Source organism: Anomaloglossus baeobatrachus, chromosome 3, assembly GCF_048569485.1.
Source record: "Anomaloglossus baeobatrachus isolate aAnoBae1 chromosome 3, aAnoBae1.hap1, whole genome shotgun sequence".
Classification (NCBI taxonomy): domain Eukaryota; kingdom Metazoa; phylum Chordata; class Amphibia; order Anura; family Aromobatidae; genus Anomaloglossus; species Anomaloglossus baeobatrachus.
Window position 1 is genome coordinate 114,382,444 of NC_134355.1, and position 15,868 is coordinate 114,398,311.

Here is a 15,868-nt window from a genome sequence, read left to right on the forward strand (position 1 = left end):
AGTGCAGAGCTGTGTGTGTACAGTGCAGTGTGTACAGTGCAGAGCTGTGTGTGTACAGTGTAGAGCAGTGTGTACAGTGTAGAGCAGTGTGTACAGTGCAGAGCAGTGTGTGTACAGTGCAGTGTGTACAGTGCAGAGCTGTGTGTGTACAGTGTAGAGCAGTGTGTACAGTGTAGAGCTGTGTGTGTACAGTGTAGAGCAGTGTGTACAGTGCAGAGCAGTGTGTGTACAGTGCAGTGTGTACAGTGCAGAGCTGTGTGTGTACAGTGTAGAGCAGTGTGTACAGTGTAGAGCAGTGTGTACAGTGCAGAGCTGTGTGTGTACAGTGCAGTGTGTACAGTGCAGAGCTGTGTGTGTACAGTGTAGAGCAGTGTGTACAGTGTAGAGCAGTGTGTACAGTGCAGAGCAGTGTGTGTACAGTGCAGTGTGTACAGTGCAGAGCTGTGTGTGTACAGTGTAGAGCAGTGTGTACAGTGTAGAGCTGTGTGTGTACAGTGTAGAGCAGTGTGTACAGTGCAGAGCAGTGTGTGTACAGTGCAGTGTGTACAGTGCAGAGCTGTGTGTGTACAGTGTAGAGCAGTGTGTACAGTGTAGAGCAGTGTGTACAGTGCAGAGCAGTGTGTGTACAGTGCAGTGTGTACAGTGCAGAGCTGTGTGTGTACAGTGTAGAGCAGTGTGTACAGTGCAGAGCTGTGTGTGTACAGTGTAGAGCAGTGTGTACAGTGTAGAGCTGTGTGTGTACAGTGTAGAGCAGTGTGTACAGTGTAGAGCAGTGTGTACAGTGTAGAGCAGTGTGTGTACAGTGTAGAGCAGTGTGTGTACAGTGTAGAGCAGTGTGTACAGTGCAGTGTGTACAGTGCAGAGCTGCATGTGCCGGGATGTGCTGTGCTGTGCTCGGGCCGCGCACTCCGCGCTGCTGCTCATCAGCACATCCTCATCTAGTGATCACCACAGGAGCTCCTCCAGTCGCGCGTCCTGACTCCGCCCACACACGTGACTGATCACATGGTGATGACATCACCACAGGTCCTTTCTCCTACTCGCAGCCGCTTCTGCCCTCCTCCCTGGTCTGACGTTAGCGCTGGTCAGTTCCGTGTTTACACCCGGGAAGGAGACAGGGAAGAGGAGGCGGAGGAGCCGGGAGCCTCGGAGGGCAGAGACCGCAGGCAGCAGCGGAGAGAGCCGGGAGCCACAGAGGGCAGAGGAGCCGAGCCATCGTGTATCGCAGCGTCCGTCCTCCAGAAGCATCCGGGGCGCAGGACATGCAGCGGCTCCTGGTGTAGCGCCCACATAGACCACAGCGAGCCCCGTCTGCAGCTCCCACACACACAGCGGCATGTTCTCCCGCAAAAGTCATGGAGACCTCAAGAAATCTACACAGAAAGTTCTGGACCCAAAGAAGGACGTCCCCACCCGGCTGAAGCACCTGCGGGCGGTGCTGGGTGAGTCCGGACACATCGCACAGTCAGTGCTCGCGTTGTACGGGCTGTCAGCGCTGTGTGACTGCTCTGCCCCCTGCGGGCCGCGCCGTGCACTGCTGAGGGGCATATGGTTGTCCTGGGAGAGGATGCTCGGGATTTAACCCCATAAAGGGATTGTCCACTTGCTGAGAATGACATAAGCCGCTGTGTGCAGTCCTCTGCCGATCCAGTGCGGATGCCCCTGACGGTCCATGTGCTACCTGCCAGTGATCAGACGCCACATCACTATGACAACACTTCCTGTCCCCCAACAGCAGGCAGTGTCCAGACGAGGCGGGGTCCTTCCTCTGACCCCACAGTCACACAGGCGCCCATCACCAGATCTCTGAGGCTGCAGCGGGGATCACAGGTGGCCCGAGCGTGGCTGTCACTAGCCCAGTACCCACTGTGGGGATGCGTGGGACTTATGGCCCCTGTGCACCTTAGATTGATGGCGGCTGATGTCACTGATTTCAGCAGCAGATCATCTGATTCAGTCTATGGGAGATGAGAGCCGCTGTCACCTGTGTGCTGGGATGTCTGCTGTCAGGGGAGTACAGACAGGGGAGTACGGGCAGCACCGCTCTCCAGAGCTGTAGATTCAGGACCCTTAATACCACCAAGAAAAGCAGAGTTTGGTGGCTAAGGGGTTAAGCTAATCTGAAGTGATACATTAGTTTTAAAGCAGAATTACTAGTAACTGATCCCAGGGCAGTGGGGGCTGCTGATGTCTTCACATCTGTGCGTAGTATATTGTGTATGCATTGCACGGTCAGGGGAAGTGTCATACGTGTGTGATTAGGGGGTGCCCCATGCACAGTACATGGTGGTCAGGGATTGTGCTGGCTCTGATCACGGCAGCCATATATCTGTCACCCATTAATAAGCCAGTGCCAACAACAATCCATTTACTTATATTGGCCTCCACCATTTCTGGGCTGTGGCCGCAGACTGGAAAAAAAACCCCAGCCCGGAGGGAAGGACGGGGGACCGGGCTGGACCCCGGCCCCGGAGGGAAGGACGGGGGACCGGGCTGGACCCCGGCCCCGGAGGTAAGGACGGGGGACCGGGCTGGACCCCGGCCCCGGAGGGAAGGACGGGGGACCGGGCTGGACCCCGGCCCCGGAGGGAAGGACGGGGGACCGGGCTGGACCCCGGCCCCGGAGGGAAGGACGGGGGACCGGGCTGGACCCCGGCCCCGGAGGGAAGGACGGGGGACCGGGCTGGACCCCGGCCCCGGAGGGAAGGACGGGGGACCGGGCTGGACCCCGGCCCCGGAGGGAAGGACGGGGGACCGGGCTGGACCCCGGCCCCGGAGGGAAGGACGGGGGACCGGGCTGGATCCAACCTGCTCTGATCTACACATAGAGGACACACAGCCTCATTGTGATTACTAGGGTCCCGGCGGTCCATCCTATTGCCATGTATGTTATATGGGAAGTAATGTGATTGATGAGAGACCCCGATGCATCAATGACTGCAACCCCTGGTTACTGGTCAACGGAGCCCTATTACACCTCTACAGAGCGTCTCCCACCTCCATCTCTCCATACTGTATGTTCTGCAGTCATGTCTGTACTACGTGGTCACTAGCTGGGCTTTAATTGGGTTCTCAGAGGCTGAGCACAAATCACTTATAATGAAGGCAGTTGTAAAAACTGAGTGAAATATTGAATTCGAAGGCTGGTTCTGATACTTCTCTGTGGCAGAATGAAGTGTTATGTGACTTGGCGCTCATCATCTTCTAGGCTGCACATTGCATCTCCAAACTGGGACACCAGCCCTCGACCCCTAAGGCCATGTGCGCACGTGTGCTTTTTTCCTGCGTTTTGGCTGCGTTTAAAACTGCGACGGGGCAGTGACAAAATGCATGCGTTTTTCTTCCCCAGCAAAGTCTGAGCAGTCAGAAAATTACATGCACACGTTGCTTTATTTTAGGCAGCGTTTTGTATGTCAAGTATTTGACAAAATCGATGCCTAAAAAAAACCCCCAGCATGTCATTTCTTCAGTACGTTTTGGTTGCATTTTCCACCCATTGAAATGAATGAGGTGTTTCAGGTCTCTCCGATTTCTCTCTCCCACACTGATCTCACCGGCGCTGCACGGCTGTCACACTGCTCTAGCAGCGTCACCTGCTTCTGAAAATTACTTAAATTAAGTCGTCTGCTCATCTCATATTCACTGCTTCCCCCGCCCACCGGCCACTATGATTGGTTGCAGTCAGACACACCCCCACACTGAGTGATAGCTGTCTCACTGCAACCAATCACAGCCGTCGGTGGGCAGGTCTATATCATGCAGTTAAATAAATAGTTAAAAAAAAAAAAAAACTACGTGCAGTCCCCCCCCAAATTTGATACCAGCCAAGGTAAAGTCACATGGCTGAGGGCTGGTATTCTCAGAATGGGGAGACCCCTGTTATGGGCGCCCCCCAGCCTAAAAATATCAGCCAGCAGCAGCCCAGAAATGCCGCATCCATTAGATGTGACAGACCCAGGACTCATCCCGATTGCCCTGGTGTGGTGGCAATCAGGGTAATAAGGAGTTAATGGCAGCCACTAAGTTCTAGCTTAGTTATGGCAGGCATCTGAGACACCCCCCCCCCTATCACTAAACTGTAGTGAAAGTAAATAAACACAAACACTGAAAAATCCTTTATTTGCAATAAAAGACAAAAACACACCCTCTCTCACCACTTTATTAACCCCTCAAAACAACCCTCCAAGTCTGACGTAATCCACACTAGGTCCCACGTCGCTTCCAGCACTGCTGCATCTGACACTCACAGTGAGCGGCCATAGAGCACGACCGCTCACTGTGAGCTTCACACAGCAAGTGAAGTGAGTCACGCGCTATCAACCGTGATGTCACTCAGGTAATTTGCGGTCACATCTGGAGTCATCCCCCTGTGACAGCAAATCACCTGAGTGACTGAAGTGAGCCGCGAGATCAGCGGGACATCACTCAGGAGATTTGCGATCACAGCGAGAGCCCTCCCCCTGTGACAGCAAATCAGGCCGCAACAGAGACAAGAGCTGCGCGATGAGCATGAACTCGGGTGCACCACCTCTGACAGCTGCGGGCCCCGCACCACTGCCTGTGTCCCGGCACTTACGTGAGAGGTTCACCCGAGTTCATTCTCATCGGGCGGCTTTGTCTGCTGTCACCAGCCAGTCATGCTCTATGGTGCTGCTGTGCCGGAACAGGGATGTAGCAGAGCCGAGTGGGACCGCACTGTCAAAAATGCATTCAAAATGCATGCATTTTGGATGCATTTTTTTTTTTTTTGTCAAAGTGTTTACAGTTGTCAAAACGCTGCAGTTTAGTTGTCAACCAGAACGCAGACGTGCTGACATAGCCTAACTCCGCTCAAAGGCTCTGTCACATTGTATTGGGGCTGTGTCTACAAGCAATGGTCCTGCACTGGAGGACGCAGCTGTTTAAAGAATGGCTGCCACAAAAATTCCCATTGCAAAATGTGAATGTCAGCTTTAAAGGGGTATTCTTATGCACAAAGTTAATTTTAATCAATAGATTGTGGAATAATAATAATAAGTTCCACAATCGGATGTGTTTAGATAAAACATTCCTGTGCTGAGATAATCTTGTGTCCCTGCTGTGTAATGGCTGTGTCAAACTTCCTATTGTGACACAACATCTATGAATTGAAATTAACTTGATTATTCTCTACATCATCATTACATCTAAAATATATCCAGTCCCTCCACTGTGCGGCCATAATGTGACCCGCATGATGAGGTGCATTAAATAACCCTACACCTCCCACAATGCAGGGCACCAAGGCGCCAACCTTTAGGCTCCAGAGCGGTGGGTTTGTTCTTGTTAAAGGGGTTTGCACCAAAGGTAAATGCATGTGTTTTAGAGTAAAAATAATTTGTGTGGTTTGATAAAATGATTGCTCTTGTTTCCTTCTGTAGCCTCTGTCTATTGCTGGCTGCAGAATGAGTCAACTGTGAATCCATCAGTAAGCTCGCTATGACAGTCTGACCGTTTGTAACTAGCTGTCTATTCTCAGGTCCTCTCAGCTGATTTATGTAGGAATTAATGAAATCCAATAGCAAAATGACTTTTAAACTGAAATACATGCATTTATTTATATTTTGTATTATATATCTCCCCTCTCTCCTTTTGCTTGTAAATCTTATAAGCGGGGTGGGTGGGTGTGACCGGCTGTGCTAAAACCAAGTTCACTGCATATTGAAATGCTATAATATGCAAACATTGAGGATATGAAATTGGAACTGAATTACTGCATAGAATAGAACAGATATTAAAATATGAAGGACTTACTGCACAAATTGGCCAAATCATCAATACTAGTGATTCACTCCAAGTTACATTGAGTGTACTAGATGGCACAGTGTACACAGCGCTGCGAGTCCTCAGGAGTGTACTAGATGGCACAGTGTACACAGCGCTGCGAGTCCTCAGGAGTGTACTAGATGGCACAGTGTACACAGCGCTGCGAGTCCTCAGGAGTGTACTAGATGGCACAGTGTACACAGCGCTGCGAGTCCAGAAGAGTGTACTAGATGGCACAGTGCACACAGCGCTGCGAGTCCAGAAGAGTGTACTAGATGGCACAGTGCACACAGCGCTGCGAGTCCAGAAGAGTGTACTAGATGGCACAGTGTACACAGCGCTGCGAGTCCAGAAGAGTGTACTAGATGGCACAGTGCACACAGCGCTGCGAGTCCAGAAGAGTGTACTAGATGGCACAGTGCACACAGCGCTGCGAGTCCAGAAGAGTGTACTAGATGGCACAGTGCACACAGCGCTGCGAGTCCAGAAGAGTGTACTAGATGGCACAGTGCACACAGTGCTGCGAGTCCAGAAGAGTGTACTAGATGGCACAATGCACACAGCGCTGCGAGTCCTCAGGAGTGTACTAGATGGCACAGTGCACACAGCGCTGCGAGTCCTCAGGAGTGTACTAGATGGCACAATGCACACAGCGCTGCGAGTCCAGAAGAGTGTACTAGATGGCACAATGTACACAGCGCTGCGAGTCCTCAGGAGTGTACTAGATGGCACAGTGCACACAGCGCTGCGAGTCCTCAGGAGTGTACTAGATGGCACAATGCACACAGCGCTGCGAGTCCAGAAGAGTGTACTAGATGGCACAATGTACACAGCGCTGCGAGTCCAGAAGAGTGTACTAGATGGCACAGTGCACACAGCGCTGCGAGTCCAGAAGAGTGTACTAGATGGCATAGTGTACACAGCGCTGCAAGTCCTCAGGAGTGTACTAGATGGCACAATGCACACAGCGCTGCGAGTCCTCAGGAGTGTACTAGATGGCACAGTGCACACAGCGCTGCGAGTCCTCAGGAGTGTACTAGATGGCACAATGCACACAGCGCTGCGAGTCCAGAAGAGTGTACTAGATGGCACAATGTACACAGCGCTGCGAGTCCAGAAGAGTGTACTAGATGGCACAATGTACACAGCACTGCGAGTCCAGAAGAGTGTACTAGATGGCACAGTGCACACAGCGCTGCGAGTCCAGAAGAGTGTACTAGATGGCATAGTGTACACAGCGCTGCAAGTCCTCAGGAGTGTACTAGATGGCACAATGTACACAGCACTGCAAGTCCTCAGGAGTGTACTAGATGGCACAGTGCACACAGCGCTGCGAGTCCTCAGGAGTGTACTAGATGGCACAGTGCACACAGCGCTGCGAGTCCTCAGGAGTGTACTAGATGGCACAGTGCACACAGCGCTGCGAGTCCTCAGGAGTGTACTAGATGGCACAGTGCACACAGCGCTGCGAGTCCTCAGGAGTGTACTAGATGGCACAGTGCACACAGCGCTGCGAGTCCTCAGGAGTGTACTAGATGGCACAGTGCACACAGCGCTGCGAGTCCTCAGGAGTGTACTAGATGGCACAGTGTACACAGCGCTGCGAGTCCTCAGGAGTGTACTAGATGGCACAGTGCACACAGCGCTGCGAGTCCTCAGGAGTGTACTAGATGGCACAGTGCACACAGCGCTGCGAGTCCTCAGGAGTGTACTAGATGGCACAGTGCACACAGCGCTGCGAGTCCTCAGGAGTGTACTAGATGGCACAGTGCACACAGCGCTGCGAGTCCAGAAGAGTGTACTAGATGGCACAGTGCACACAGCGCTGCGAGTCCAGAAGAGTGTACTAGATGGCACAGTGCACACAGCGCTGCGAGTCCAGAAGAGTGTACTAGATGGCACAGTGCACACAGCGCTGCGAGTCCAGAAGAGTGTACTAGATGGCACAATGCACACAGCGCTGCGAGTCCTCAGGAGTGTACTAGATGGCACAATGCACACAGCGCTGCGAGTCCAGAAGAGTGTACTAGATGGCACAATGTACACAGCACTGCGAGTCCAGAAGAGTGTACTAGATGGCACAGTGCACACAGCGCTGCGAGTCCAGAAGAGTGTACTAGATGGCATAGTGTACACAGCGCTGCAAGTCCTCAGGAGTGTACTAGATGGCACAATGTACACAGCACTGCAAGTCCTCAGGAGTGTACTAGATGGCACAGTGCACACAGCGCTGCGAGTCCTCAGGAGTGTACTAGATGGCACAGTGCACACAGCGCTGCGAGTCCTCAGGAGTGTACTAGATGGCACAGTGCACACAGCGCTGCGAGTCCTCAGGAGTGTACTAGATGGCACAGTGTACACAGCGCTGCGAGTCCTCAGGAGTGTACTAGATGGCACAGTGCACACAGCGCTGCGAGTCCTCAGGAGTGTACTAGATGGCACAGTGCACACAGCGCTGCGAGTCCTCAGGAGTGTACTAGATGGCACAGTGCACACAGCGCTGCGAGTCCTCAGGAGTGTACTAGATGGCACAGTGTACACAGCGCTGCGAGTCCTCAGGAGTGTACTAGATGGCACAGTGCACACAGCGCTGCGAGTCCTCAGGAGTGTACTAGATGGCACAGTGCACACAGCGCTGCGAGTCCTCAGGAGTGTACTAGATGGCACAGTGCACACAGCGCTGCGAGTCCTCAGGAGTGTACTAGATGGCACAGTGTACACAGCGCTGCGAGTCCTGATTACACCGCACAATGTGCTGCTGAGATCAATCAACTTTTATGCTTCACAGAAGATCATTTCACTCTCATTAATCAGCAGCGTGTTTAGAGGGAGTGATAACATGAAAAGAATGTTTTTAGAAACATGTTCACCATTATCTTGAAGTTTAAATGCCCCTTATCACCCCAGATAGTGCTCAGCACATGTCCGAGGCGTGGCTGCTAGGAAGCGCTTCAAAGTCATCGCTGGCTTTCTGCTGCATAGTTAGAAGTGAATTTCAGATGACCTGACTGTTAGGCTATGTGCGCACTAGGCGTTTTTTTCACGCTGCGTTTTTATGTGCGTTTTTGTCTAAAAAACGCACCCGCGGCTAAAAAACGCGGCAAAAACGCATGCGTTTTTGCCGCGATTTGGTGCGTTTTTTGCTGCGTTTTTGCTCACTGCGTTTTTAATCAGTGCACAATGCCATTAAAGATTGTTGATGAAAAAAAAAAAAAAAAAAAAGGTCTGATGTCATTTCCTTCTTCAAAATGTTCATTGTATGCAGGAGAGCAGACAGCTGCAGAACTAGTGTATGCAGGAGAGCAGACAGCAGCTGCAGAACTACAAGTCTCAGCATCCTCCATTCACTAGTGTATGGAGGAGAGCAGACAGCAGCTGCAGAACTACAAGTCTCAGCATCCTCCATTCACTAGTGTATGCAGGAGAGCAGACAGCAGCTGCAGAACTACAAGTCTCAGCATCCTCCATCCAGGACTGTATGCAGTTTTTTGCCCAAAAAGAAAAAAAAGATGACGTGGGCTTCGCCATATTTTTGTATGCTAGCCGGGTACAGCAGGCAGGTACGGGCTGCCCCCAACCCCCAGCTGCCTATTTGTACCCGGCTGGGAACCAAAAATATAGAGAAGCCCTTTTTTTTTTTAATTATTTCATGAAATAATTAAAAAAAAAAATGACGTGGGCTTCGCCTAATTTTTGAGTCCAGCCGGGTACAACTAGGCAGCTGGGGATTGGAATCCACAGTGCAGGGTGCCCATGCTTTCTGGGCACCCCCACTGCGAATTGCAGTCTGCAGCCACCCCAGAAAATGGCGCTTTCATAGAAGCGCCATCTTCTGGCGCTGTATCCAACTCTTCTAGCTGCCCTGAAGCCGGGTGGCGAGCTAGGTAATAATGGGGTTAGGGCTAGCTGTATATTATCAGCTAGCCCTAAGCCCGAAATTCATGGTGTCACGCCAATATTAGACATGGCCACCATGAATTTCTAGTAATGATAAAAAAAAAACACAACACAGAGAAAAATATTTTTATTAGAAATAAAATACAACACAATTAGTGACTCCATCTTTATTGAAATAAACCCCCCTCCGCAGTAATCCTGGGTTAGGGTCCCGCGCCGTCCACCCGGATCCAATATCATCTGATCGGTTTGCTGGAAGGCATACCGATCAGATGATCTGTCAGGTTCAAGTGCCTGAATCCCATCACACATCAGCTGATTGTATAAAAGCCGATTATACAATCAGCAGATGCATCAGTAGAAAAAAAAAAAAAAATAATACTCACTTATGTGCTGTGCTGATTACCGGCAGCTCCTGGAGCGATCGATTGGACAGGAGTCTGATCCTATACGATCGCTGCCGGAGCTGCCGGTAATCAGCTGATGAAGTCCCCTGACGGCAGGATCAGCTGATAGCCGGCCGGGCGCGAAAAAGCCGGCGACACCGCGATCAGCTGATGCGTCAGGTGACTGCATCAGGTGATCAGCGCCAGGTCCTGCAAGCAAGGTCCTGCCTCGGGGAGACTGCACACAGCCAGAGCGGCGGTACCGGGAGGAGATGGGAGCGGGCATGGCACCGGGACCCTGCGGACAGGTGAGTATATGACATTTTTTTTTTTCTACTGTTCACTTTGGTTTTCGCCGCTGCCTCCACCTCCCGCCCAGACATGGCGCCGCACGGAGCTGACATGCACAGGACGGGAGGTGGACGCGGCGGTGACGGTACCGGGAGGATTCATGCTTCTGTGTTTACCAACAGAAGGAATCCTCTTCCTGTACACGTCACTGTAGTACCCACCCCTTGCGTTTATAGCTGCGTTTTTAGTCATAGAAACGCGGCTATATGCGTTATTCATTGCGTTTTAACATCTCATTGAATTCAATGAGTGAAAAACGCAGTGGAAAACGCAGAAATAATTGACATGCTGCGTTTTTGTGGTCACCACAAAAACGCAGCTAAAAAAAAACGCTGTGTGAGGACAGCACTTCTGAAAACCCATTGACATTGCTGGGGAAGCAATGTCACTGCGTTTTCAGCACAAAAACGCGGTAAAAAACGCCGCTAGAAACGCGGCAAAAACGCCTAGTGCGCACATAGCCTTAGGCTATGTGCGCACTAGGCGTTTTTTTCACGCTGCGTTTTTATGTGCGTTTTTGTCTAAAAAACGCACCCGCGGCTAAACGCGGCAAAAACGCATGCGTTTTTGCCGCGATTTGGTGCGTTTTTTGCTGCGTTTTTGCTCACTGCGTTTTTAATCAGTGCACAATGCCATTAAAGATTGTTGATGAAAAAAGAAAAAAAAAAAAAAGGTCTGATGTCATTTCCTTCTTCAAAATGTTCATTGTATGCAGGAGAGCAGACAGCTGCAGAACTAGTGTATGCAGGAGAGCAGACAGCAGCTGCAGAACTACAAGTCTCAGCATCCTCCATTCACTAGTGTATGCAGGAGAGCAGACAGCAGCTGCAGAACTACAAGTCTCAGCATCCTCCATTCACTAGTGTATGGAGGAGAGCAGACAGCAGCTGCAGAACTACAAGTCTCAGCATCCTCCATTCACTAGTGTATGCAGGAGAGCAGACAGCAGCTGCAGAACTACAAGTCTCAGCATCCTCCATTCACTAGTGTATGCAGGAGAGCAGACAGCAGCTGCAGAACTACAAGTCTCAGCATCCTCCATCCAGGACTGTATGCAGTTTTTTGCCCAAAAAGAAAAAAAAAATGACATGGGCTTCGCCATATTTTTGTATGCTAGCCGGGTACAGCAGGCAGGTACGGGCTGCCCCCAACCCCCAGCTGCCTATTTGTACCCGGCTGGGAACCAAAAATATAGAGAAGCCCTTTTTTTTTTAATTATTTCATGAAATAATTAAAAAAAAAAAATGACGTGGGCTTCGCCTAATTTTTGAGTCCAGCCGGGTACAACTAGGCAGCTGGGGATTGGAATCCACAGTGCAGGGTGCCCATGCTTTCTGGGCACCCCCACTGCGAATTGCAGTCCGCAGCCACCCCAGAAAATGGCGCTTTCATAGAAGCGCCATCTTCTGGCGCTGTATCCAACTCTTCCAGCTGCCCTGAAGCCGGGTGGCTAGCCAGGTAATAATGGAGTTAGGGCTAGCTGTATATTATCAGCTAGCCCTAAGCCCGAAATTCATGGTGTCACGCCAATATTAGACATGGCCACCATGAATTTCTAGTAATGATAAAAAAAAAAACACAACACAGAGAAAAATATTTTTATTAGAAGTAAAACACAACACAATTAGTGACTCCATCTTTATTGAAATAAACCCCCCTCCGCAGTAATCCTGGGTCAGGGTCCCGCGCCGTCCAATCAGGATCCAATATCATCTGATCGGTTTGCTGGAAGGCAAAGCGATCAGATGATGTGTCAGGATCAAGTGCCTGAATCACATCACACATCAGCTGATTGTATAAAAGCCGATTATACAATCAGCTGATGCATCAGTAGAAAAAAAAAAAAAAAAATACATACTCACTTATGTGCTGTGGTGATTACCGGCAGCTCCTGGAGCGATCGATTGGACAGGAGTCTGATCCTATACGATCGCTGCCGGAGCTGCCGGTAATCAGCTGATGAAGTCCCCTGACGGCAGGATCAGCTGATAGCCGGCCGGGCGCGAAAAAGCCGGCGAGACTACGATCAGCTGATGCGTCAGGTGACTGCATCAGGTGATCCACAGCCAGGTCCTGCAAGCAAGGTCCTGCCGGCCGGGGAGACTGTACACAGCCAGAGCGGCGGTACCGGGAGGAGCTGGGAGCGGGCATGGCATCGGGACCCTGCGGACAGGTGAGTATATGACATTTTTTTTTTTCTACTGTTCACTTTGTTTTTCGCCGCTGCCTCCACCTCCCGCCCAGACATGGCGCCGCACGGAGCTGACATGGCACCGGACGGGAGGTGGAGGCAGCGGTGACGGTACCGGGAGGATTCATGCTTCTGTGTTTACCAACAGAAGGAATCCTCTTCCTGTACACGTCACTGTAGTGCCCACCCCTTGCGTGTATAGCTGCGTTTTTAGTCATAGAAACGCGGCTATATGCGTTATTCATTGCGTTTTTAACATCTCATTGAATTCAATGAGTGAAAAACGCAGTGGAAAACGCAGAAATAATTGACATGCTGCGTTTTTGTGGTCACCACAAAAACGCAGCTAAAAAAAAACGCTGTGTGAGGACAGCACTTCTGAAAACCCATTGACATTGCTGGGGAAGCAATGTCACTGCGTTTTCAGCACAAAAACGCGGTAAAAAACGCCGCTAAAAACGCGGCAAAAACGCCTAGTGCGCACATAGCCGAAGACCACAGGAAAAACCGCAGTGTTCTGTGTGTGCATGAGAGTTCAGGAATCTCATAGGCTTTGCTGGGACTGGGCAGGCAGAGATTTATTGGCACGGATTTGCATAAATCCAAGGCAAAAACGCCCTGTGTGAACAGAGCCAAAGCTAAGTGCGCACATTCAGTATTTGGTTGCAGATTTTCTGCACCACTTCTGCATCTTTTGGCTGGAAAAATGCAATAAAAGCACAGTCTGATATATGAAATCCCAGCCAGATAAAGTGTACCCCAAAATAATGCTATAATATGACTGCACTGATAAAACTATTACGCCGCATGATCCATTGAAATAATACAAAGTGACAATGCGGCCGACACGCTCTCTTGTCCCCCAGGCAGATAGTCACAAGAAGTGGCCCTCTTTATCACATTATATAAGGATGTGTGAGCCTAGAGGTCAAGTCCTCACCTTATCTGTATTCCCAGCCTTCTGCTGTCAGTCATGCTGTGTTGTGTCTTTTGTTGTTTTTGTATGTAGTGCAGTGTGTACCATGTACATACAATCTATGTTATTGGTGTTACTAATCATCCCTATATCCTTTGGTCAGTGCCAAGGATCATGGAGATTTTTCTGACTTCAAAGGAAAAGGAATGATGGATCCTTTTTGCCTGGATGGAGCTCATATATGTGGCTTCGTCCTCTTTTATACACCTATATACACATATATATTTGTGCACTGGCTAAACAAAAGGGAATAGTGCAGTGTTCCTGTGTACAGTATTGTCTATGTCCCATAGAGGTATCAATCCTTAATAGTAGGATTAATCTCCATTCACAAGACAGGTGAGAAACTTATGACTGATGGAGGCCCAAAAGATGTCCCAGATCATGTGGGATCATATGTGACGTTTCGGTCATTTAGACCTTCCTCAAACATGCACTATAAATTATAAAATAAAGTATACAAAAAGTGATCTATACATGCAAAAAGGTACAATTGTAGGACAAAAATAAAAAACAAAAAGAAAAAATTGGCAAAACATAACACATTCATATATAATCAGGCTTAAAAAGATAATTTACAGTATAAGAGTGTGGGGAATGATAGCCATTCAATACATAGCGTGGAATCTTATGTACAATGAAAAGCTCCCAAAATATACTAGGTGAGAGAATCCAGGCAGAATTGGAGTGCTTAAGAGGGACCATAAAACGGGGGGGGAGGGGGAGCTAGAGGACGTATGGTCTCCTGGAGTCTTGATGTCTTATGTTATTTCATGTTGTGCCGGTAGGAGTCTTGGGGTCTGCCACAGTGAGGCCGTTATGTACTTTGAAGTTAAAAAAAAAAAACCTTACCCAATAAGTAGACTAGAGGAGGAGATGATGTATTACAGGGCTATGGGAATGCAACTGTCACTGCAGAGAGAAGCGCTACTGATGGGTGGACTACAATGGTTCAATCGCGGTCACCCGTGACGTCACTTCCGGTTGCAATACCAGAAGTTACGTGGGTGATTGGTGTTGATTGGCAGAATGAGCATAAATAATAAGGCTATGTGCACACTGAGTATTTGGTGCAGAAATTTTCTGGCAGAAAAACGCACCAAAAACGGTGTGCGCTTCTGCTTTGTGTTTTTTGTCTTGCATTTTTAATAGTGAAGTCAATGGGTGAAAGGGCTGAAAAACACAGACAAAAAACGCACCAAGATGCAACATGCTGCAGATTATTTTCCACACTAAATCTGCACAGAAAAAGTAAGCAACATGTGCACAGCACTTCAGAATTCTCATAGACTTAGGCTGCTTTCACACTACGTTTTTTTAGCATGCGTCATGAACGTTTTTTTGCCGCTAAAGCGGATCCTGTTTTTGCAAAGAAAAACGCATGCAAACGCATGTTATTTTGCAGGATCCTGTCACTTTAAGTTTATGGGCGGGCATTGGAGTCATGTGATTGGGAGTGCGGGGAACTGAACGTGAAAGACTGGGAGTCGACATCTGATAGTTGTGGAGGCTCGTAACCAAGGTAAACATCGGGTAACTTGCTTGGATACCCGATATTTACATTCGTTACGAGCGTCTGCAGCTGCTAGGAGCCGGGCTCCCTGCACACGTAACCAAGATAAACATCAGGTAACTAAGACCGCGGTTACCCGATGTTTACCTTGGTTACGAACGTCCTCCGCTCTCAGGCGGGGGAGAGGCAGGCAGGCAGGCAGATCACGCGAGGCTGGTTTCTGGGCATGCTCACTAGAGCAAGCAGGATCCTGTCTATCAGCATGCCAGCGTTCACATGCGTTTGCATGCAGTATAGTCAGGATCCAGCAATTTGCAGTATTTGGACGCAGCTCAAAAACGCTACAAGTAGCGTTTTTTAAAAAAGTTAAAAAGCTGCAAGTCGCTGGATCCTCACTATACCGCACGCAAACGCAGGTGAACGCATGTTGATGCGAGTCCATTGCAAATGCATTGAAATGAAAACGCATTTGCACTGGATCCTTTTTGCGTTAAAAATACGTTCATGACGGATGTTAAAAAAAGTAGTGTCAAAGCAGCCTTAGGCTGCTTTCACACTACGTTTTTTTAACATGCGTCATGAACGTTTTTTTGCTTTAAATGCAGATCCTGCTTTTACAGCAAAAAAACGCATGCAAACGCTTGTGTTATTTTGCAGGATCCTGTCACTTTAAGTTTATGGGCGGGCATTGGAGTCATGTGATCGGGAGTCAGTGGAACTGAGCGTGATAGACTAGGAGCCGGCTTCTGACAGCTGCAGAGGCTCGTAAC

The 15,868-nt window shown here is 49.6% G+C and overlaps 1 protein-coding gene across 1 annotated transcript in view; it reads left to right on the forward strand.

Annotated features, from left to right (window-relative positions):
* Positions 1-1,054: 1,054 nt before the first annotated feature.
* Positions 1,055-15,868, forward strand: part of LOC142297183 (ral GTPase-activating protein subunit alpha-2-like) — a 210,810-nt gene continuing 195,996 nt past the window's right edge. The window contains exon 1 of the mRNA XM_075341450.1: positions 1,055-1,442. Coding sequence (XP_075197565.1) covers positions 1,337-1,442 — 106 coding nt within the window. The 5' untranslated portion in view covers positions 1,055-1,336. The remainder of the gene's footprint in view (positions 1,443-15,868) is intronic.